Source organism: Notolabrus celidotus, chromosome 18 (assembly GCF_009762535.1).
Source record: "Notolabrus celidotus isolate fNotCel1 chromosome 18, fNotCel1.pri, whole genome shotgun sequence".
Lineage (NCBI taxonomy): Eukaryota > Metazoa > Chordata > Actinopteri > Labriformes > Labridae > Notolabrus > Notolabrus celidotus.
This window is the reverse complement of record NC_048289.1, coordinates 28791549-28815264: the sequence shown is the minus strand read 5'-3', so window position 1 is coordinate 28815264 and position 23716 is coordinate 28791549. Positions and strand designations below refer to the sequence as shown.

Below are 23716 nucleotides of genomic sequence, written 5' to 3'. Positions count from 1 at the left end.
ATCAGAAATATTGTCCACGTAAAAGCATCTATTGTCAGATTACAGATTGCCGATGTGAGCCAGGATGCCATAAAGGTTGACTATGCTCTGCCTGCTTTTGCTCTCCGTACAGTCTGATTCTCCTCTGAGCACCAAGGCATGTTAAATCATCATTGTTTAATACCACTCAACAAACCGACTACAAAAGTCCTTTCCCCTGCTGACATCCCCCGCCTACAGATTCAACATTTGAATGCCGAGTCTGTAAATAGAGATTATAATAAATGCAAATTCAGCAGAAGTCAGATCAGTTTATTGTTTTTTATTTGAATAAAGTAAATTCAATTAGATTTGGTTCCTCAGTGACTCATCCTCCTGCTTCTCACCACCTTTCTTCTTCTCCCTCATATTCCTGCTTCTTCCTCCCCCTCCACCCGATCCCCACCTCGCCCCCCTCCCCTCTTTTCCCTCTCTCCTCTTCCTCTCCCTTTCCTGTTGTTGTCATGCCAACTTCCCAGGAGACAGCGTTGTCATGGATACCGAGCAGCAGAGCAGATCAGCTGATGTCTGGTGTCGTTCAGGCGTGCGCTCTCTCTCTCTCTCCCCCTCTCTCGCTCTCTCTCTCTCTCCTTCTTTTTCCCAGCGAGGTTTGTTTGTGATCCCTGAGGCTCTCGCTCTTCCTCGCCTTTTTCCCCTCTCATTCAGTTTTTTTTCTACACCTCCCACCCACAGCCGCAGGGTTACAGTTCAGACTTCACCTCTGTACAGTTTTCAACATGTGCAGTGATATTTTGTTATTATTAACAAGGCTGGGGAAAGAATGGACTGAACTAAAGGGTCTGCTAAATGTCTGAAGCACTGGAGAGAGAGAGAGAGAGAGAGAGAGAGAGATGGGGGGATGGATAAGTTGATGAAGGATAGTTAGCTGGAAGGAGTAATGGATGGATGGATGAATAAACAGATGATAAATAGACTGAAAGATGCACAGATGGTTGGATAGGAAGCTAAACACATGGATGATGTTGGATAATTGGAAGATGGACAGATGTTTATGTTGGTAAATAAAAAGATGAATGGATGGTAACGATGGATGGAGAGATCGATGGAAAGAGGGACAGATACTTGAACAGGCATATAAATGGACGGATTGATGAGTGGATGGATGGATAGCTCGATGGAAAGATGGACAGATATAGATATAGAAAATAGATTGATAGATAAATATAAAATAGAATGATAGATGGAAAGAGCCACAGATACTAGTTGAACAGGTACATAAATGGATGAGCCAATGGATGGATTGATGGATGGATGGATCTGGGATGGATAGATGGATGGAGGGATGGAAAGAGGGACGGATAGTTGAACAGGTAAATAAATGGATGGATGAATAAACAGGTGGATGGATGGATGGATGGATGGCTCAGGAATGGATGGGTGGGTGGATAGGGGATATATGAATGGGTGGATGGATGGATGGATGTAAAAGGGACAGATAATTGAAACAGTGCATAAACGGATGGATGGAGTGATGGATGGATGATGACTGGCTGGAGGGATGGATGGATGGAAAGAGGGACAGTTAGTTGAACAGGTAAATAAATGGATGGATGGATGGATGAATAAACAGGTGGATGGATGGATGGATGGATGGATGGATGGATGGATGGATGGATGGATGGATGGATGGATGAATAAACAGGTGGATGGATGGATGGATGGATGGATGGATGGATGAATAAACAGGTGGATGGATGGATGGATGGATGGATGGATGGATGGATGAATAAACAGGTGGATGGATGGATGGATGGATGGATGGATGGATGGATGGATGGATGGATGGATGGATGGATGGATGGATGGATGAATAAACAGGTGGATGGATGGATGGATGGATGGATGGATGGATGGATGGATGGATGGATGGATGGATGGATGGATGGATGGATGGATGGATGGATGGATGGATGAATAAACAGGTGGATGGATGGATGGATGGATGGATGGATGGATGGATGGATGGATGGATGAATGAATAAACAGGTGGATGGATGGATGGATGGATGGATGGATGGATGGATGGATGGATGGATGGATGGATGGATGGATCAGGAATTGATGGGTGGGTGGATAGGGGATATTTGAATGGGTGGATGGATGGATGGATGGAAAAGGGACAGATAATTGAAACAGTGCATAAACGGATGGATGGAGGGATGGATGGATGGATGATGACTGGCTGGATGGATGGATGGATGGATGGATGGATGGATGGATGGATGGATGGATGGATGCATGGATGGATGGATGGATGGATGGATGGATGGATGGATGGATGGATGGATGAATTGATCTGAGATGGATGGATTGGTGGATGGATGTCGGTTCTGAGATGGATTGATGATGAAATGATAGTTGGATGGATTGATTCACTGAAAGATAGCTCAGTAGATAGGTGGATTGATGGATAGATATATAAATCTAAAAACCTTGTTATAACTGACAGAATCAAACTTAAATAAAGAAACGTTTGTAAAAACATGTAGAGCTGTTTTTGTGTACATGAGTGTAGCATGATTTGATGTAACATAAATACAACTTCTTTTCAAATAATCATCCATCTAAACACTGAGACTTTTTTTTCACCCTGTAAACATGACAAACTATCTCACTGCTGCCCCCTCAGCCTCATCACTCATTATATTATCAGTTTAATTGCAGAACCTCAGTCCTCACTGCTCTCTGTGCTTCTCCTCTGTCTGTTCTAACAGGACTGTTGTGTTGAGGGTGTTATATAACCACTAAGTTGTTCCCTCTAGAATAACCTGGGAGAACCTGCTGTTCAAATTAAAGTCCTCATGACAACCACAGAGCAGAGCACACCGAACAATACACAGGACTTTGTTCACAAGTGTTTCCACCAAAATAGACCCACAGGTGATGAAGCTCGGGATCATGGCGGTTATAAAAGCTAACGAGGCATTAGCAAGCAGTCCTCTGGGGTCGACTTGTCAGGACTTGAAATTTGAACGCCGTCCACAAGATCATGATTGTGATTTTAAAAATGTATAAAGCAGGGATGTGAGGAGAACAATATTTCAGAGTATTTGGTAGTTTTATAGAGGCAACAGGACAAAAGTGGGGTACGGTTTATTCCAGGGTCAACTCAGGGACAGTTTGAGTTTGCACACTCAACCATAGACTGTATTTATGGATGTAGTCTCAGTGATGTCACTCATTTGTCTCCAAAGAGGTGCTTTGAAGCCAAATATGGTAGTCACCTTTTTGGTCACCTCTTAACTTTTGATGAATCTAGAAACAGGAAAAAGGTGGAGCTGGTGCAGGCTTTAAGCTTCTTTGTGTCCACCTGTCAGTCAACTCAGTCACGCCTCTAATTATGCAATTATGCATAACTCATATCTTTAATGTCAACAAAACAAAGAGGTAAGAAAAGTCATCTTAGATAGATTTTTTACAAAAAATAGATCAAGCAATCAAGATGTAATCATGTTTATTCCTGCTACAAGATTTCAATATGGGGCTTATTGCGTTTGGACCCGCCGGACAGCTTGAGTCATGTGACCGAGGATATAATGTATATCCTCCTCCTCTCCTCATCCATGTTGTCTTTATGGTCCTCTGAAAACCTCTGACCTGCCGGATCAGAGACGGACAGGACATGGAATTTGGTGGAACTTGGCCATTAGAGAAAGATCCTTGATAATGCATTAAAACAAGTCCATAAAAGGTCAGTAACTAAAGATAATTCGCATCAAAATACAGGCCCCTCATCTCCAAACCAGCCAGAATACATCGCCATTAAATGATCAAAAAAACTGCCTGATGTAAGATTCCAATATAAAAACATTTGAGCAGTTCATACGTGCTGTGATTATTTTCAGGAAAATCAAGAGCGTTGGAAGGGCGTATATGGGCCAAGAAGGAACCCTCTACTTTCATAACCAGGAAAGAATCTAATCAATCAATCAATCAATCTTTATTTGTAAAGCTCCAAATCACAACAAACATTATCTCAGGATGCTTTTACAAACATAGGAGGTCTAGACCACTCTATGTCAAATTATGAACAGAGACCCAACACCAAGACAGGGTAAGACTCAGTCTGACCTCACCTTAATCCATCATGAGCATTGCACGTTGCAGTATTTAGCTAGTTACAGTGGAGAGGAAAAACTTCCTTTTAACAGGCAGAAACCTCCAGCAGGACCAGACTCATGTTAGACAGCCATCATGCCTCGACTGAGTTGGGTCTGGAAAGACAGATAGAGGGGAGTAAGAGAGAGAGGTGATAGTGATGAGACGAGTCGTAGAAGCTGTTGCCGCTGAAGTCCAACACGTCCGTATCAGCTGGAGTCCAGATCGTCTGCAGCAGGAGGACGTCTACGGCAGCTCAGAGGAATCTACGAGACAATGGAGCTCAGGGACTCCAGAAAGGTCTATGGCTAGTAACTTTAATGGGACAGGCAGAGTTAAAGTAAGTGATGAGGGGGTTGGGGGGAAGGGGGTGAGCTAGGATCCCAGTGTGTTAGTGCGCCAGTTCCCCCGGCAGTCTAGGCCTATAGCAGCATAACAAAAGCTGGTCCAAGCCTGATCCAGCTTTAATTATAAGCTTTATCAAAAAGGAAAGTTTTAAGCCTACTCTTAAAAGTGGAGAATGCCCAAGCAAGAAACTTTAGACCAGATCTCACTCAACAACTTTTATTTATGTACTTGCCCCTAAATGGTGGAATGTATTAACCAACTCCATTCGATCTGCAGAGTCCCTCTCTACTTTCCAAAGACAGCTAAAGACCCAGCTCTTTAGGAAGCACTATGCACTTAGCTAGACTGTTCTCCACTGTTGTCCCCAGTGGCAGATCATGTCTTCCAGCTACAGTTGACTCACACTGTCCTGCTCTACTCTGGGAATCTGTGTTCAGCTCTTGAGTGACCCAGCACTTGGTACTTTGGTCATTATTGTGGTGATGTTAGCCTTTAGACCTAAGGGTCTAAGCGATGCTCCTCTCACTAGCTTTCATAACAAATTGTAACATCAGTGTTCAAATAAAAGTATATTCAACACAAGAACAGGTTAAGTAAATCCAAGTTATTTCAGTCCAAGTTTCAGACATTGGTTTGTACATTACTTTGCAAACTATGCAGACTATTTCTATATCAGAGGGGGAGTTCTTTTGCAGAAACACCCTTATGGATATTTCTTTCAGAGACGACAGGAGTACTGGCCGTGGTGAAGATAGTTTGGGCTGTAAGAAAAATGTCCATTAACTCCTAAGTGGATTCTTTAATTCAGATGCTTGACTCACAGTCTTTAACCCAAAGATATTCTGTTAACTTTTACAGAAGTGAAGAGAAATGTTCACAGTTGAGAAAGCTTGGAAGAGGAAATGTCTTGCATTTCTGTCCAACAGATGAGAAGTGTCTCTGTGAAATCGTTTCTTTTCATCACACACACTCATTGCTCTTTTCGTGAACGCCTCTAAATTGCGGGTCGGACACTGGCTGCAACAAATATTTTACAAGATCCATCTGAGAGCCTGAGAAATCATAACCTCCTCTGAATGCAGGCGCCTTCAGATGTCAACACAATCTGAAAAACGTTGCTGGTATCGCTCTGATGAAAGGAATCATGGTGCTCGAGTTTTTGGTGGATTTATGCGCCTCTGACAGACAAACACTTGAGCAGATGGCTGGGCAGATAAATGCCTCTTACAGACTTCCAACTTTCCAAAAACTAATTTGGTGAATCAAGACGAAAAATTAGACAAGGAAACGAATGAGAACGTATCATTACGCCGCTCATTAGAACACTGACTGTCGTTCCAATCAATTAAGCCTTTAATATAAATGTAAATGTAATCGGCTCCTCCTAATTAACTGCGGGTGGATTGCCCGACAGAGAGGCGCGGCTTGAGGCTTTAATTCATGGTGATTACGTGAAGTGTTTGTTTGGGAAGTCGCAGGCAACATGTCGGCGTTAGCTTGTTGTTTAGCCGCCGGTAACAACCTGTCCTCCCCTGATGGTGAATTAGTCTCAGCGTTGCAGTCTGGTGAGAGGATATTAATGCACCTGACTGGCTGCCCTGTGGCTGTTTCCTCAACAAACGCCGCCTGAAAGACAAATTAAGAGAGAAATAAACGGCTTAAAACCGAAGAGAGGAGACGATAGAAGAGACAGAGGAGAGATCGGCTTAAAGGAGGAGAGGTAACGGTTTAAAGGAGGATAAAATAGACTGCAATGTGGACTCTAATGAGCTCCTTCTCCTCCTCAGATGTGTTTAAAGGTAAAGATATCGGTTTCCTCCTGTTGCGTGTGCTCATAGGAGACCTGGACAGCAAAAACAAGCCAACCGCAGAAACTAGCATCGGTCCGTCCTTCGGGGGGCCGGGTGGAAAAAGTCGATCGAACCTTTGGGATGCTGATCAATAAATCTTTACTGCAGGTGCTAATTTAAGCCTCCAAAACCACAACAGACAACAGACACTGGACTTCTGGTCCTCTGTTTTCAGCTTTGTGTTTTTGCTCTGACTCAATCTTTACAGTTGTTTGGATGTGAAACGGTCTGAGCACAAAATGCTACCCTTTAGATTTCCAGTTCAAATCTTAATGTAGCACCGAGAGGATGTTTAGCATCATGTAATGCATCATGTTAATTGTGAACAACACAGCAGAGCCTATTTATACCACTTTATATCATCTTTTAATAATGTAGTTAAGTTAGTCTGTATATTCATTTATTCTGCTTTGTTCTCCAGCTTCATAACTAAATAACCACTTACAGTAAATTCACTCACCCTCATTTCTTCTTCTGAACACTCTTCATGTTGATTTTGCTTTTAACAGGGCTGAATACAGACGAGGGTATAAATATGCAGCCACAAAAATGCCCCCATCAGCCCCCAGTGCCCTCCCACTCACCACCCAAACTAAGCCTTATTTTCACTGGTGTTATTTTTCTGTTGAGTTTGTGTAGATGAGTTCAGTTCGAAGGTCAAACTCTGCTTCCATTTGAAGTTAGAAGCTCATGCAGAGTTCATGTACGTGCAGTTAAAGGTCTGAAGAGACTCATGAGAAATCCTACAGGAGAGAAGTCAACTCATGGAGTTTGTGGTGAAACCTTTCACAGTGCTTAGATATTTTTGCCTTTTTCTTTGGAACTTTATCATTTTTTTGAATGTTTGAACAAGTACATGTAAATCCCCATCACCCCCCGAACCACCTCACACCTAATAAGGTTATAAAACAAGACAGAAAAGTGATAGATAAAGGTCAGAACGGGAAAAATATAGATTTAAAATAATAACAATAATAATAAATAAATTATAAAGAATACATAAATAAGAAAATTAAAAATATATAAATGAAAATAAAAGATAAATGGCAAATATTTTAATAAAAATGAATAAATAAGTAAAATGAAAAATATGTAAATAAAAATAAACGAATGAATAAATAAATACAATGAAAATATTTAGATAAACATTAAAAAAAAACATAATTAATGAAAAATACGTTGATAAATGAATAAAACATTGGTAAATAAATAAAATGATTAAATACAATAAATGACAAATATTTAAATAAAAATGCTACAAAAATAAAAGGAGTCTAATCACATGATCAGTGTGTCTTTTACTGAATTTGGTAACTCATACTCAGTCAAAAAAAGTAGAACTGAAGTCACATTCATTACAAGAGGATGACTACTTAAAACATTTTGAAATGGATCTCAACTCAACTCAACTCAACTCAACTTTATTTATAAAGCACTTTAAGAACAACAGCAGTCGGACACAAAGTGCTGTACAGAAACATAATGGATAAAAACAAACAATAAAATCATAAAATCAATAAGAACAATAAGATAAAATAAAGTTAAAAAATAAAAATAAAAATAAAAATAAAAAGGCACTGAAACAAGAGCAGGGTCTCATGCTGAGTCGAAAGCCAGGGAATAAAAATGGGTTTTAAGACGACTTTTAAAAGTGGACAGTGAGGGGGCTTGTCTGACGGCTAAAGGAAGATCGTTCCACAGTTTGGGAGCAGCGACAGAAAAAGCCCTATCCCCCCTGAGCTTCCGCTTGGACCTCGGTACCTCCAGGAGCAGCTGATCAGCTGACCTGAGGCACCGAGCAGGGGCATAGAGATGGATCAGCTCAGAGAGGTAGGGCGGGGCGAGACCATATAAAGATTTAAAAACAAATAAAATAATCTTAAAATGGACTCTAAAATGCACAGGCAACCAGTGGAGGGAGGCTAAAATGGGCGTTATGTGCTCCCTTTTACGTGCTCCAATTAAATCTGCATTAAGTTGCATTTTGTGACTTTAATTTAAATAAAAGTTATCTTAAAAGTATTGTTAAAATATCACCTGGTCGTGAATCATGTATTGTCTCGTCTCTGGAGCTGATTTGTCTCATCCCTAAAGTTGAGTTGTGGTGCAAAAACATGATTTCATTGTTTTATTAAGAATACTGTGTTTTGGGGCGGCGGTGTCCTAGCAGTTAAAGTATGCACCCCATGTACAGAGGCTGTAGTCCTCGTCACAGTGTCCCTTGTTTGAGGACCCTCTGCAGCATGTCTGCTCCACACTCTCTGCTTCTCTCACTTCCTGTCTGTCCTCATGTGCTCCCTCCTGTTTCCTCCACTTTTGAAGCCTGTTCATCAAATATGCTCTTTCCTTTGGAACGGAAAGAAGAATTCCCTTTGGCTCTTTACCAACATTTTTATTATGAACTCTTTTCATTTCTGAGTCCAAATTGAGTCTGATGAAAACACCCGGCTCAGATCTGCTCCTGGTCCCTCCTGTGGAAGTGAAATGTGATGAGTCGTAGTCTGGATCAGCATCTCTGGTGGATTCACGTCCTTCTGGGGAGCGTCAGATCAAATTTCCAGATAACCATGTTTATCTGTGTGTTCATGTTCTGTGTGTGTTTATCCACAGATGCTTTTGTTCCTCCACACACACACACTCCTGCCTCCTCACATGTTGGTGTTTCAGTGCGTGCTCCATGTGTGTACATGTTATCTGTGTTTAATTGTGCATCCTCTCTCTGTCTCTCTCTGTCTCAGGTGACTGGAGTGAGCGTGTCCCCCGGGAAGGACCAGCTGGTCGTGTTCCACACCAAGGACAGCCGGGACCTGGTGGTGTGCCTGCAGGGCATGGTGCCCACCAATGAGAGCCGCATCGGGGAGCTGGTCGGGACCCTGCTCAGCCACTTCAAGAGGTAAGAGGTGGAGGGAACAAGTGGGGAACAAGTGCATGTAGAGGCTGAATTACTGTGTTGCAGTCCTCTGTATTTCAATCTGTTGAAGCGTCCTGTAAGTGCTCCGTAAACAGGACAAAGGGTCTGCTGGTTACCTGGCTTACGACAAGGTGAAGCTCGAGGACAGCTCATTTCTCTGTCTGTTTACTGCTCTGAAAGAAACACTTTCAATGTGCTGTCCTCACTGAAACCTTTGTCCTTCATATTGCTCTGTTTTCAGGAGTATTAGAGGACATGATGTAGCCTTAAATGAAAAGAGTTATGTTTCTGACGTGCAAACTAAACTTGTTGCAAAGCGGAGTTACGTCAAAACTTTGCTCATTAGGTCTCAATAAATGCATGGCTTTAAATCCTCAGACTCTTTCCAAACAGAGCCGGTCTAGACCGTACTCTATGTTCTATCATTAACAAAGACCCAACATCAAAACAGGATAAGATCCAGTCCCATCTTACAGACAGGACTCAGTCTGATCTCATCTTAATCCACCATGAGCAGAGCACTTTGCAGCATTTAGCAAGTTACAGTGGCAAGGACAAAGTTCCTTTAACAGGCAGAAACCTCCAGCAGGACCAGACTCATGTTAGACACACATCTGCTGAGACCGTGTTGGAGAGAGGGATAGAGGGAGATGAAGAGAGAGAGAGATGATAATGGAGAGACGGATAGTAGTAGTTGTAGCAGCTGGAGTCTGGCACGTCCACAGCAGCAGGCCGTCTACGGCAGAGATCCAGAGGAACCTACGAGACAAGGGAGCTCAGGGACTCAAGAAAGGTCTATGGTTAGTAACTTTAATGGGACAGGATAAGATCCAGTCCCATCTCACAGACAGGACTCAGTCTGATCTCATCTTAATCCACCATGAGCAGAGCACTTTGCAGCATTTAGAAAGTTACAGCAGAGAGGACAAACTTCCTTTAACAGGCAGAAACCTCCAGCAGGACCAGACTCATGTTTGACACACATCTGCTGAGACCGTGTTGGAGAGAGGGATAGAGGGAGATGAAGAGAGAGAGAGATGATAATGGAGAGACGGATAGTAGTAGTTGTAGCAGCTGGAGTCTGGCACGTCCACAGCAGCAGAGATCCAGAGGAACCTACGAGACAAGGGAGCTCAGGGACTCCAGAAAGGTCTGTGGTTAGGAACTTTAATGGGACAGGGAGAGTTAAAGTAAGTGAAAGGCAGACAGAGGAGATAGAGAGAAAGACAGGATCCCAGTGTGTCAGTCTAAGCGTATAGCAGCATAGCTAAGAGCTGGTCCAAGCCTGATCCAGCTTATCAAGTTACTGCAGCAAGGACAAACTTCCTTTAACAGGCAGAAACCTCCAGCAGGACCAGACTCATGTTAGACACACATCTGCTGAGACCTACTGTGTTGGAGAGAGGGATAGATGGAGATGAAGAGAGAGAGAGAGATGATAGTGGTGAGTGATATATGTAAGATTAACATCATAGAGTAGAGTGTGTGGGGTTTAAATGCAAAGGAGCATTGGATACAGAATGATAATCTCACTGGTGCACAAAATAGAAGAAGTAAATGTTGTAAATGAGGAACAAAGCCAGTGTCCAAAGACAACATCAGATTCATGCATATTCATGTTTGCTGCTGCAGAAGTAAGTCTACAATACGTCTATATTTCTGCTTCAATTTTTTCCTTTGTTAAAATATTTGAGTCCTGAGGAAATGCTACATTCAAATTCATGCTAGTTTTCCCTGGCTACCATCCCCAGGTTTAACTCCACAGCACACGTCCAGCTGTGTTGTATCCACAGATGTGACCTGTGGCAGGTGGATGAAGGCGCAAGATGAAGTGCACAGTTACACCCGTCCTAACTGGAACCATTAAGTTCATTGAATCTGGGTTAAAGCTCTCTTCAGGGCAGACTCTGTGAAGGCGGCCATTAGTTTTCTTCCTTACCTCACCGAGAGGAGAAAAAAAGGAACGATGCATTTTAAATGAAATCTCTGAATCACTTCCTCTCATACCTCAGGATCATTACAGGACTGCTCTTTTCATATTTCCTCCCACAAAGTAAAAAAACCGAATCAGCATGAAAATAACAACCTGCAGAATTCAACACTCGCTCATTCTTCTTAAGTGTTGCTCACTTAGAAGATCCTGTATTTGTTGTGGACTTTCAGGGATGCTGAAACGTGCATAAGAGGCACATTTTCAGTCTTCCTCCAGAGCTGTGTTCAGTTCACACCGGGTTACTCTCTCAGCAGCAGGTCTGCTTGTCTTCCCCGCTTACTCATCAGTAAAATCAAACACCCACACACTTCCTGGAACATCAAACTGACCTAAAGTTGTGCTCAGATCACCTTTTTTACATGTTTTACATAGACGTTTAAAAATACCTCCAGTTCAAGTAAAAGGTTACTCTGTTATGTAAGAAAGGAAGATGCTGTCAGAAGATATTAGCTGTGTTTTATCCGAATGTTCAGTCCGTGTTAGACAGTGGAGTTCCGTTATGTAGCTGCAGATCTGCAGGAACCTCAAGAGTTCGATCGGCCACCCAGAAAGTATTTTGAAGAAGGATCTCCTGCAGGAAGTTTGTGAATAAAAAGGGATTTCATTCATTCTCTCTCATTCCTCCTGTGTATGAGCCCCAAGAGAGGATGACTGTCACCCAGGCTGCACATGCAGGAGCTGTTTTCACACATGCATTCAAATTCCTGAATGTTTACCAGAATGTTTGGACTTAAACGATCACATTTTAACCCAGACTTTTCACCCCCAGTTGGAACTTCCTGCAGGAGCTAATGATATCATGTGAATGGTGCAAATTCCATGCACGTATGAAGCTACTTTGTACTCTAGCATGTTCTTTTTCACTCTTTGTTGATGCTGTGAATAAATGGCGTTGATAAAAGAGCTAAAACAGACACAATAGCATCAAACACCACTTCATTCACCATCTTGGGTATCTTGTAAACATTGCACAGTAACTATCACGGCCTCTCCAGGTGAAATCTCCTGCAGTGAGGAACAATAAGCAAAATTTCTTATTTGGTGCATGTATGGAAAGAGCTGTGCAGACATGAATGATTCATGCAAGTATAAAGTTAAACACAGTGAGGCTTTTTAAATCTCCAGGCCTGGTGGATTCATTGGAAACTATCTGAAGTCCTGCGTCAGTCCTTCAGGGTCGTGTCAGGCTGATTGAGATCACTTTGTTTGCTCAGCTTCCTTCTTTTTTTTTCTACTTTCTTTAATTGCATTTAAAAAAAAGAGTACCAGTTGTACCAGCTGAACTTGTATCCCTAAATAAACCCAGTGCACTTGATCTGCTTCATCCTATTGGATTTGTCATTAAGTCCAGCTGTGCTCCTAAAAATAATTAGATATCCTCGCTGCAACCATCTCCCCCTCATTCCTGTTTGATTTACTGCTTCACCCTGTGGGTCCTAATTGATTTGATTCAGACCTTTTGACTCTGTTTGGGCCTTTGTGGGTGGAAACAATGTGGATCAGGCACTGGCATGCACACTGCAGATGTGGATTGTGTTTGTAACTAACAGCAGCCACATTATTTGCATACCTAAGGCAGTGCAGATCTTTAGATGCAGTCTCTTTACGGTGGCCTCTGGGTTTTCAGACTACAGTATGTTGATGTAAATGAGGAAGATTGGGTGAATCACTGTTGGGTGCCATATTGGAAATGCTGAACACTACCAAACTTGGTCTGAGCTAGTGTGAGGTAAAGAGGCAGACCTTTAGCCTTTTGGCCAACAGCTACAGGGTCCTTGTCTGTCAAACAAGTCAGCCATGCCCTTATTTGGGCAAAAATCATAAGTTTTATATCTTCGAAAATAATAAGTTATGAAAAATGTCCACCCCCGTATGGAGAAATGAGCTCTTCAGACCTAAACATGTTTTTGATCCAGGCTGTAAACATGTTTATTTCTGCTGTAAAGATCGTCTTTTTGAATGGGTGTGTATGTGGTTTCCTGTGTTTCTGCAGCCAGCCTCTAGTGGACGCTCCATGAACTGCAGTTTTAGCACTTCAGCATGAACTTCATATTTCAAGACCAGAGGTTGCCACTTGTTCTTTACCCAGCATTCACACATTTGATCTCCTGGACAGAGGACTGAGCTTACTGATCATACTTTCACTACATTTGAGCTGTGGATGAAGCTCAAGCTATCAGGGTCACTCAGAAGAACCGGTGCTGAGTCGGCCCGTCTTTGATTTTGTCTGGATTCATGAGTTTAAGATAAGATAAGATATTACTTTATTGATCCCCCGGGGGGGAAATTCAGTTGTTACAGCAACCCAGACATAAGTACAATCAAGAAAGAAGTTTCAATAAGTAAAATAAAATAAAATAAGTAAAAAATAAAAATAGATAAATAAAGATATAATACAATTTAGATATATACAATGTTACAAATGGAATATAGATTAAATAGCAGTAATTACAGGCAGTATTAAAAATGATTCAGTAGTGACAGGTTGACACGGTGTGATTATGGTTGGTAATGACAGATTAAGCAATAAATAAAAATAAATATGGGTTTGTAATATGACCGTGAGTAGTAGTAGTAGTAGTAGTAGTAGTAGTAGTAGTAGTAGTAGTTTGAACGGGACTAAAGAAGAGCAGGTAGCCAAAATTATGAGGTAGAGCCAATATGTACTTTTAAACATTTGTTTATTTATTGCTGTAGTGGCTATTTGACTTTACAAAAACAAAACTCAAGTCAAAACCGGCCACATGGCACGGAGAGTGGATCATACACGGGGGTCCAAAGATTGCCAATGTCCAGCCAAGTATGCATTTTCTTTGGTGGTTCATTGAACAACAAAAAATGGCTTATTTCAAACAATAGGTAGCATCTTTGTGCTTTCAAATCTCCCTGGTGTCCACCCCTCCCATCTTACCTGCCCATCTCTATACACGTCACCCTGTGCAAAACTATCAACCTATAAAAGTGAGTAATTAAATATATTAATGACACCTAAGCCATCAAACTTAATCCTATAATTACCTTAAATGAAATAACACTAAATTGATTGATCAAAGTCAAAATAATTAAATATATGAAACAATGTAAAATAGCTCCAACAACTGCACTATATTTCATTTACTACTTACTACAAATTGCAAATACCAGGGATCATTTGAAGTCATTTGGACTCTATCTGTTGGGACCATGCACACAATGTTGTTGTGATCCAGCCCATAGTTGTTAACATAAAGAGCAGTTTAAAATATTCTGCATCAAACTGGGAACACAAACTATTACATATTGAACAGTTTATCTGGTAATGAATCGAGCGCGCTGATTGAGTCGTGGTATTTCTCTGCCAAAACAATTTAGAAGATCAGATCAATTAGTGAAAAACTGAGTGCATCAAATCTTAATGCATTAATTGTTTGATCGCTCTGCTGCTGTTTGGATAAATCTTGATTTCTGTTACGACTGACATCACCCATTTCACCGATTACTGAACCGACTGCTGTGACAACACCGCCTCATATTTATTGATCTGTTTGTTCACGTTTGCCTCCACTGATTGTACAAAAGAGCAAAAGAGGAGATTTGGGAGCATGTGTGTCTGAGTCTGCTCGACTCGGTGTGTGTGGCTTGGTGTGTGTATGGGAGGTGTGCCTCTGCTCCATCATTGCCATGCTGTGATGGTATCTTGTTCTTTTGTGAGGCTCATTTCTCTGCAGGTGTCGGGCTGTGAAAAGGCCTCCGCTGGGCCTCGTGTAATGACCCTCCGTGTGCTTTGCATTGGAGCTCATCCATCACAGGAAAACACTGACAGAACAAAGGCCACAGCAGCATGCGCGAATATGCATGCAGGGGTTTTTGTGTGCTTTAACTTGTCTTTGTCTGCCTGAAAGCATTACAGTATTGTATTAAAGTGGATGATAGACCCAACGATCCAATAGAGACTACTTCATCATTGTCACTTCTTGGCTTGCATATGCATGTGGAGCAGACCCGTAAGGTGCAAAACCAGCAGGGGGAGATGACGGCGTCTGCAAGGATGGATCTTGATATAAAGACATGGAGGAGGCCGGCTTTGTGACCTAGACTGCAGCCAGTCAGTAGAGGGAGCTCTCAATGTTTTGGCTTCATTTTAGGGGAGTCGTCAGTTTTTCAGTCAGTGTTGTTATTAGTTTGTTTGTGTTTGTTTGAGGAGGAGACTTGTGAATATTATGTGCCTTGGTTAGGGATGTCCTGATCCCGATCTCAACTATCAGATCTGGACGTTTTTTAATTGATCGCTGATCAGCATTGGAGCCGATCGTCTAATCCGATCATTTACGTCTGCTGTCACTGAACACAATATGCAGCTGAAGGCTAACACGCAAGTAAGATTGAGTGTTCTGAGTTTGCTTGACTGTGTAAAACTCAAGCCATGATTTAAATGTTATTGTAGAACTCACATGTTCACCACCAGATGCATTACAGAACAAACATCTGCTATACGCAACCTATGGTAACTCTCCAGGGACATATGGATCAAAAAGGCGAAAACATGAACCAAACACAGGATAGTCTGTTACATTAGCATTAGCAACCTCATGGCTAGAGGCAGCTGCTGTTCTCTATACCGGCATGCCGCTCCGTAGCTAACAGCATTCAACGCCGTGTTTCGATCACGCGCTAACTCCCATTATTTACATCTCATAGTCAGATGCTGCCGTCGTGAATCACGCACTGTCTCTCATGAGAGTTGCATTCAGAACAGCCTCAGATTTCTTTAAAGTTATGTTTTTGGGCACTTTTGCCTTTAATGATAGGACAGCTGAAGAGAGATATTCAGCAGGATATGTGGGGAGTAGAGAGCGGGGGAGGACATGCAGCGAATGGTCGACCAGCCGGGAGTTGAACCGGCGATCTATGCGACGAGCACAGTAGCCTCTATACGTGGGGCGCTTAGACCGCTAGGCCACCAGCGCCCCAGCAGCCTCAGTTTTAAGCATGCTTTGATGCAGAGACTCCCAAACTTTTCAGCCTGTGACCCCCAAAATATAGATACCACAGACTTGCGACCCCCACTGTCCCTCAAAGTGATTTAATGTGGCTTCATTTAGCTGGTCTGCAGAAAATGACCCTACCTGTATGAGCATGTGTCTGTGTTTCCTGTGCCTTTATGAATTAACCTGCTGCTACTGATGCTTTTGATAATTAACTGTTCACTTACCATAAACTAAGGAGTCATGTGACTCAAAGAAAGACAGAAACCTCATTACATTTTCTATTTTCAAGGTTTTATTTCAAGTTTAGCTTCTATTTTTGACGATATGTTTTACTATGATGTGTAAAATGTACTATTTTATAAAAAACATTCTGGAAGACATCTCACGACCCCCCAATTGTGTCTCCCGATCCCACCTGGGGGTCCTGACCCACACTTTGGTGCTGTAATGCATTCACACCAGTTTCAAGGGTCTCATAAAGCAGAGCTTGTGAGTTTTAAAACAATGCTAGCTGGATAAAGTTGAATGGAATAAATATAAGACATATTTTACTTGTTTTTTTCATTACTTATTTTTGGTTAAGGAAAAAGAAACAGTGTTCAAGTCAACTCTCTTCCCTCTTATGCAGCTATTATCCAGGCAATTCAAGTATCAGATCAGGACTCAGTATCGGCAAATATTCATTTTTAAAAAATCTGAGCAGGTTCGGGGTCCGAAAAAGCTGATTGGGACACCCCTAGTTTTGGTATCAACCAATTTGAAGGTAGAAAAACAATCTCAGGCGCCAACAAAGAACCCTGTAGCAGCATGCCTCTCAGTTATGAGCCCAACAGCCCCTTGAAAACACAGATTTGTACCTTGAAACAGGTTGATCGGTTTTATCAACGGTTTAAATCACAGGATCCTGTCGTTTTAAGGAGGAGGAGACCTCTTAGGATGATTTGTCTCCCAGGTGAAACAAATGAAACTGAAGGATGATTCAGAGACTCATTCTTCTACACACTTTCACACAACACAAAGCAGCAAAAAAGGCAGCCTGCATGCGGCTGTGCTCGTGTTTGTGTATCTGTATTGTATAATCTCCTGCATGCATTGTCCCCCCCCTGCTGCAGCTCCCTGTAGATGTAGCTTTAACCTTTATCTCTCCTTCAACATGCTGCACACTGCACAATGCTCACAAAAGCAGGGAGCAGGGAGAAGGGCAGCTTACAGCAGCAACAAAGCAACTCTCTATCCTCCTCAAAGTGACAGCGAGGCCGAAGCAGAACGACAGCACCTCTGGGAATAAACCCTCTCCCTGTCAGAGCTGTGTCTGAACCCTTGAGTTTGTATGAGGAGCGATTTGTTTTTGACAGTTTCCAAATCTGCTTGGCATTAATCTCCTTTTTTTCTCCATGTTGTTATGAATTCTGATTTCACTGAGAACTGAAGAGGTTTTTTATTCTAAGATAATGTCAAAGCTGGCGTGTTTCAGATTATTCTTAAAGCTGAAATGTATCAATACCACACCAAGTTGCTCCAAACTGAAGTGATTCAGAGATTTAAAAATGCACACAGGAGAAGATAACCCTCTTATCAGCCATGACGCACCAGTTGTCTAGAGAAATTCAGAAATACCTCATTCTTATTTTGCATAAAAAAGGAGGAGGGATTAGATTCCCATGCCTTCAGCCTCCCCCTCCCTCTCTCCATCCATCCTTCCTCTTCCCCTCTTCCTCTTTCATGCTTTTCTCCGCTTCCTATTTTTGACTATATCCCTTTTGTGCCGTTCTCAGTCTCATTTGAACCCCTTGTGCCCCCCCCCCCCCCCCCCCCCCCCCCCCCCTCCTCTTCCTCATCTCTCTCTGCCTCTCTCCAAATCTACCCCCTTTTTCTCCCCCGACTCCCCCCGTCTTCATTTCAGGAGAGGAGGCGATGAAATATTTAAGGCTCTGCTGCTGCTGCTGCTGCTGAGGCCTATATTTAGATGAGACAGAGCCACCCCCTTTTTCTCTCGGTCTCTTGTGTGCGCGTGTGTGTGTGTGTGTGTGTGTGTGTGTGTGTGTATGAGAGAGGCTGTGTGTGTGTGTTGACATGCACCCCACGCAGCAGCGACTGCAGCACTCCCACCATCCGCTGCCAGGACAGCAGAGCAGACACTCTGCATCTGTCACACACAAACTGCAAAATCAATAAGACGACCATGCCAGCGAGAAGACCTTACTTTGCTGTATATGTTCCTCCATACATTCTCATATTGATCACTCTAAATTCCCTGGCTGGAGAGTGTGAGTCCATTTAAAACAGGCTTTTATTAGAGACAGGCTTTTATTAGAAACAGGCTTTTATTAGAGGCAGGCTTTTATTAGAGACAGGCTTTTATACCCTGTTTGGACACATTTTATTTGATAGTTCAGTTTTGTTCCGTCAGAGACCTCCCTCTGTTTTTAAACTGGTTCTCAAACGTGCATCAGGATCTTGTTTTCCTGCAAAGAATATGTCCATATTATGCACTGCTAGCTTAGAACACAGTGTTTCTGACACATAGAGGCTGCCTTAGTGGGCTGCCCAGGTATAAGTCCACCATCCTGGATCAATGCGCTAGACAAACTCAGAGAGCTTTGCAGACCTCATGTTGAATAAACATGCTAGCAGGTGATCCCAGAGAGAGGGAAGGGTTCCTCAGTACGTCTCTCCTGTCAATGCATCGATTGAGGTGTGACGTCTCAAGGTTTCTGCTGATGTCATTCTGCACTATCACTATTAATAGGTCTCATCTACATGTGTGTCACTGATTGTGATCACATAGAGGCAATTGCGTAGAATTGTGGATGCACCGTATGGATGTGTCCCTACCAATCTAAAACAATGGCTGAAATGTCCTCACCAATATTAAGGTTGAAGGGGAAAAAAATGCACTTCATGCGGCACACCAAAGGCTTAAATCCTATCCCACTTTGGACCACCTCCCTTTGAGACCGGTCTGTTTTTTGATAGGCTTAACTCCCTGTAGGCTGTTTAGCATACAGGTTTCACCAGTGTTGAACGGTGCACTCATGTCTGAGGTTGTCTTCAGGCAAGAAAAGAAAGATGGACATTAGAAGCTATTTCAACAAACGTCATGTACTTAACAAAGATGTGCATTACACAGAACTCTTTCTCAGCTCCACCAATGTCAAAGTCAAACCTACGCCTTTGCATTGAGGTAATAAATGACATCAGAGTTTGGCTACTTTTTACTTCAACACAATCTGACGAGAATCCAAGATGGCGGACCAGGAGAAGTCTCCCATACACTACCAGTCAAAAGTTTGGACACACCTTCTCATTCAATGCTTTTTATTTACTTTAATTATTTTCAACATTGTAGATTAATACTGAAGACATCAAAACTATGAAATAATCTGGTTTTGCCATAATCTGGATTACAACAGTCGTCAAATAGGGCTATCCATTGTGTGCTAACCCTACCTCTGAACAACACAACTGATGGTCTCAAACACATTAAGAAGGCAAGTCATTCTACAAATGAACTCTTGACAAGGCTCATGTTAATTAGAAACCATTCCAGGAGACCACTTCATGAAGCAGACTGAGAGAATACCAAGAGTGTGCAAAGCTGTCATGAAGGAAAAAGGGGGCTACTTTACAGAATCTAAAATATAAAACAGATTCTGCTTTGTTTGATATTTTTTTTGTAAATTAAATAATTCCATATATGTTCTTTTATAGTTTTGATGTCTTCAGTATTAATCTACAGTGTTTACAATAATTAAAATAAATACAAACCCTTGAATGAGAAGGTGTTTCCAAATTTGTGACTGGTAGTGTACTTTCAAAACATTTTCTTTCAAGCCCAATTTTCCTCATATATCTACCTATTGCTGCCAAAGTCATAGCAACATAATTGGAAACGGCAAACAGGCACGCTAAACAAAGCAAAAAAGACTCGATACCAACTAGCGATATAGTTGCTAGCGACGTTAGCATGGCTGTGCTAACCAACCTGCAAGAAAGCCTCAAGTCGGACCTTGCAAGGCAAGAATTCAAGACTTCCTTCTCAGAGCTGGAAGCCAAAATTAACCCGGTGTAAACAACTGTGAAGAAACGTGTGCAGAGCTAACCGTTAGCAATGAGAAGTTAAAAGCTAAAGCAGCAACAATGTCCGCATCATAGGCCTTGCCGACTCAATCGAGAGCCCACAACCAACTGACTTTTACTCCAATACAATCGGACAGCAGTCGCCCCCTGCTGGCCGCTAAAATGAATAGAGAATTAAAGCATCTTCACGTTGGCTTCACTTTTCAGACACAGAGGCTGTCTGCGTCCTTTACAGTAATAAGCTGATTAGATAGAACTTATAACTTCTCCTTGGATCGGTTCATGTTTTCACTTCACCACTTTCCCCTCCTCTCATTCAGGTCTCGATCCCTCCTCGTTGTCTATTTGTCATCCAGCTCAGTGTCACACCCCTCTGCTGTGTTTCACACTTCTCCCTCTGAGATCTGAATACAAGAATAGTTGAGTGTTGAATAATTCATCTCCATCCTGTAACTCTCACAGGTGGTAAACTGCAGAGTAAAGCTGTATTTAGCTCCATCTGATGTGACACAGCTTCACACTTGTGCGGAGATGTTCTTGTGACTTTGAAGCGAGAAGAGGAAGGTTTTTTTTTTTTTTCTTCACGGGTCTGAGAGTGACGTTAAATGTGTTTTTAGAAAATGTCAGAAATGTGTGATTTACAGCTGGTTAACACATTTCCATCCACGCCACTTTCTCAGTTCTTCTGTCAGGCGTGACCTCATAGCATAGCCTCCCCGTGACCGACAGCTTTAAATCCCTGTGTAACATAATCTCCTCTGTCTTCTTGACGTGGCGGCGTCTGTGTTGTGTAAGCAGCTGGAATTGGTTTCTTAGAAAAGAAACACTGTGGATTGTTTCTGTAGCAACAGCTTCGTTTGGCTCCACGGACTGTTACCACCGCTGTCAGAGTCCACAGTGACTAATGAAAAACCCTGAGCAGGAGATTGAGTGTGTACGTGTGTGAACCCGTGTGTGTGTGTGTGTGTGTGTGTTGGGGGGGTGACAGGAGTCATTGACACAATTTCATTAAGGCTGCCGTCCTCTGCGTGCATCACATAGATTTATGGTTCTGTGGCCTAAATGATGAATTGATTAGTCGATGGTCAGAAGATTTATAGAGTTAAATCTGTGATGTGGATCAGATATCAGTGCAGAATAATACTTCTATATAATATAGATATATAATTTATATACACTACCAGTCAAAAGTTTGGACACACCTTCTCATTCAAGGGTTTGTATTTATTTTAATTATTGTAAACACTGTAGATTAATACTGAAGACATTAAAGCTATGAAAGAACATATATGGAATTATTTAACCCTCCTGTCGTGTTCGTTTCTATGGAAAAGCAATAATGTTCCTGGGTCAATTTGACCCGGGGCATATTCAATTATCCAAAAGTGTCAGAACCCCAAAAAATCCCAATCAGATTTTTGAAAATCTAATTTTTAACTCCATTAATAACCATTTAAATCAAGATTTAGTCCATTGGTGTTCTTTAATTCTCACAGATCATGGTTCAATGAGAATAACTCACTCATTTTCCATTAAAATTAATGTTCAAACTTTTTTTAATGTACATTGGAAAGCCCTCAATATAAATACAATAGTTTAACATGACATAGATTTCTGTTTATTTTATTTTATAACTTGATTTTCCAGGAATAACATCCCCTGCTGCTTTTTTAGAACTCATAGAAGTGTTCTGTTTGTAACTCTCACTTTGGAGATGTATCATAAATCCTCCCTCACTTGGTCACATTCATGTATTTAAAGAAAATGGAGGTACAGGTGTAAGGACAAAACCCCATTTGGAGTGCTGGTTTGATTAAAAGACTCAATTCAAGGCAACAATTGTCCAGCAGAGGTAGATGGCACGACTCCAGGGGAATTGATTGGGGACAGTACAAATAATTGAGCATGGTGTTAGTGTGAGGCAAGCTCAGCCCACAGTAAATCAGCTGATCCTAACCTCAGCCTGTATCCGCCGACAGCTCAGCTGATAACCTTCAACACATCCAATCGGCACAAGTCAAAATGGCCGTTCTATTTAAGCTCCTTGTACCTGCTTTCTCTCCCTGCTTCCTTTGCAACCCTCCTTTCTTCTGTGTCTGATTTTACCAGTGTCATGTATTGTCACTGATGCTCGCTCTGTTGTGAACCTTAGGGTCTTTGCTGCTGCTCTCCCTGCCTTGGCTTGTCAAGTCTGCACAGGAAAGAGACAGGAGGTGTGCTCTTGGCATTCCACGTACGCATGTGGAAGGGCAGGGAGCTCTCAGAACAGAGCTGTACTGCCAAATATGACTGTTGCTTTAAAATCATTAATTATTTTTACTGGAAGTGGTCCTGACTGAATTATTTGTACTGTATGCAGAACTCAAATGCTGCACCGGTAGCTAGCAGGATTGCAAACTATCTCTCAAACACTAGTGGAACTTGTACTCTGGGTTTTTCAGTCATTTGAAAGACATTTCAGCATCTCAACATATTTTTTTTTTTATGAAGTGATGTCAATAAATAAACACGACACCTCTTCTGTCACATGCTGCCCAGATTTATATGATGCATTTATCTGGTTTGGAAGGAATATACTGCCTAAAATAGGCTTTAAAGCTGGGGGTGGTAATCAGATTTAGATCCACTTTTTGTTATACTGGTTAGAATGATCTTTATGTCCTGATGGTAATCAATACATAATGTGTTCTTCAAAAAGAGCGAAGAAAAGCTGCTATCTACAGCCGGAGTAAACCTGGGAAAACACCAACCAATCAGCCTTTTTTGGGTGCCAAAATTTTAAACCATTCAAATCCCGTCCTGCTGTTCTGCCCGCCTCCTGCGTCGTTTAGGAGGAGCTCTGAGGGAGGAGGGGAGGGGTTAGACGGAGCCCTGAGGAAATGCTACATTCAAATTCATGCTAGTTTTCCGAGACTGCCAACCCCAGCTTTAAAAAGGGTCAATTTGACCCGCAACATAACAGGAGGGTTAATGAACAGAAACGTGTTAAACAAACCAGAACATGTTTTATATTTTAGATTCTGTAAAGTAGCCCCCTTTTTCCTTCATGACAGCTTTCCACACTCTTGGTATTCTCTCAGTCTGCTTCATGAAGTGGTCTCCTGGAGTCCAGTGAGTCAAATTAGCAAATAAATCTGTTGTTTTCAATTAGAATATCAATATTCAGTGTCAGATGATATCACACAGGACAGGAGGGCAATGTACTGCCGTATTGATATTTTGTCTCACTCCTAATTCTGATGCAACGAGCAACATTTTGGGTTCCTCATGAGGCTGATGAAGTAGACGACACAGTTGAAAGAAATGTATTTTGATGGGATAAAGCCCTTGAGATGTGCCATCTCGTTTTAGAGGGGGTCCCAGACAGACAATAACAGTGCAATACTAAATATACAACAAAACATGAATCCTTCAAAAGAGAAAAAACAAA

The 23716-nt window shown here is 41.9% G+C and overlaps 1 protein-coding gene across 2 annotated transcripts in view; it reads left to right on the top strand.

Annotated features, from left to right (window-relative positions):
* myo1d (myosin 1D) overlaps positions 1-23716 on the top strand; it is a 222369-nt gene that overhangs the window by 152087 nt on the left and 46566 nt on the right. For both annotated transcript variants that reach the window (XR_004634705.1, XM_034707602.1), the window contains exon 21: positions 9074-9228. Coding sequence is in view for 1 of the 2 variants with exons in the window: in XM_034707602.1 (XP_034563493.1) it covers positions 9074-9228 (155 nt within the window). In the remaining variant the exon portion in view is untranslated. The remainder of the gene's footprint in view (positions 1-9073; positions 9229-23716) is intronic.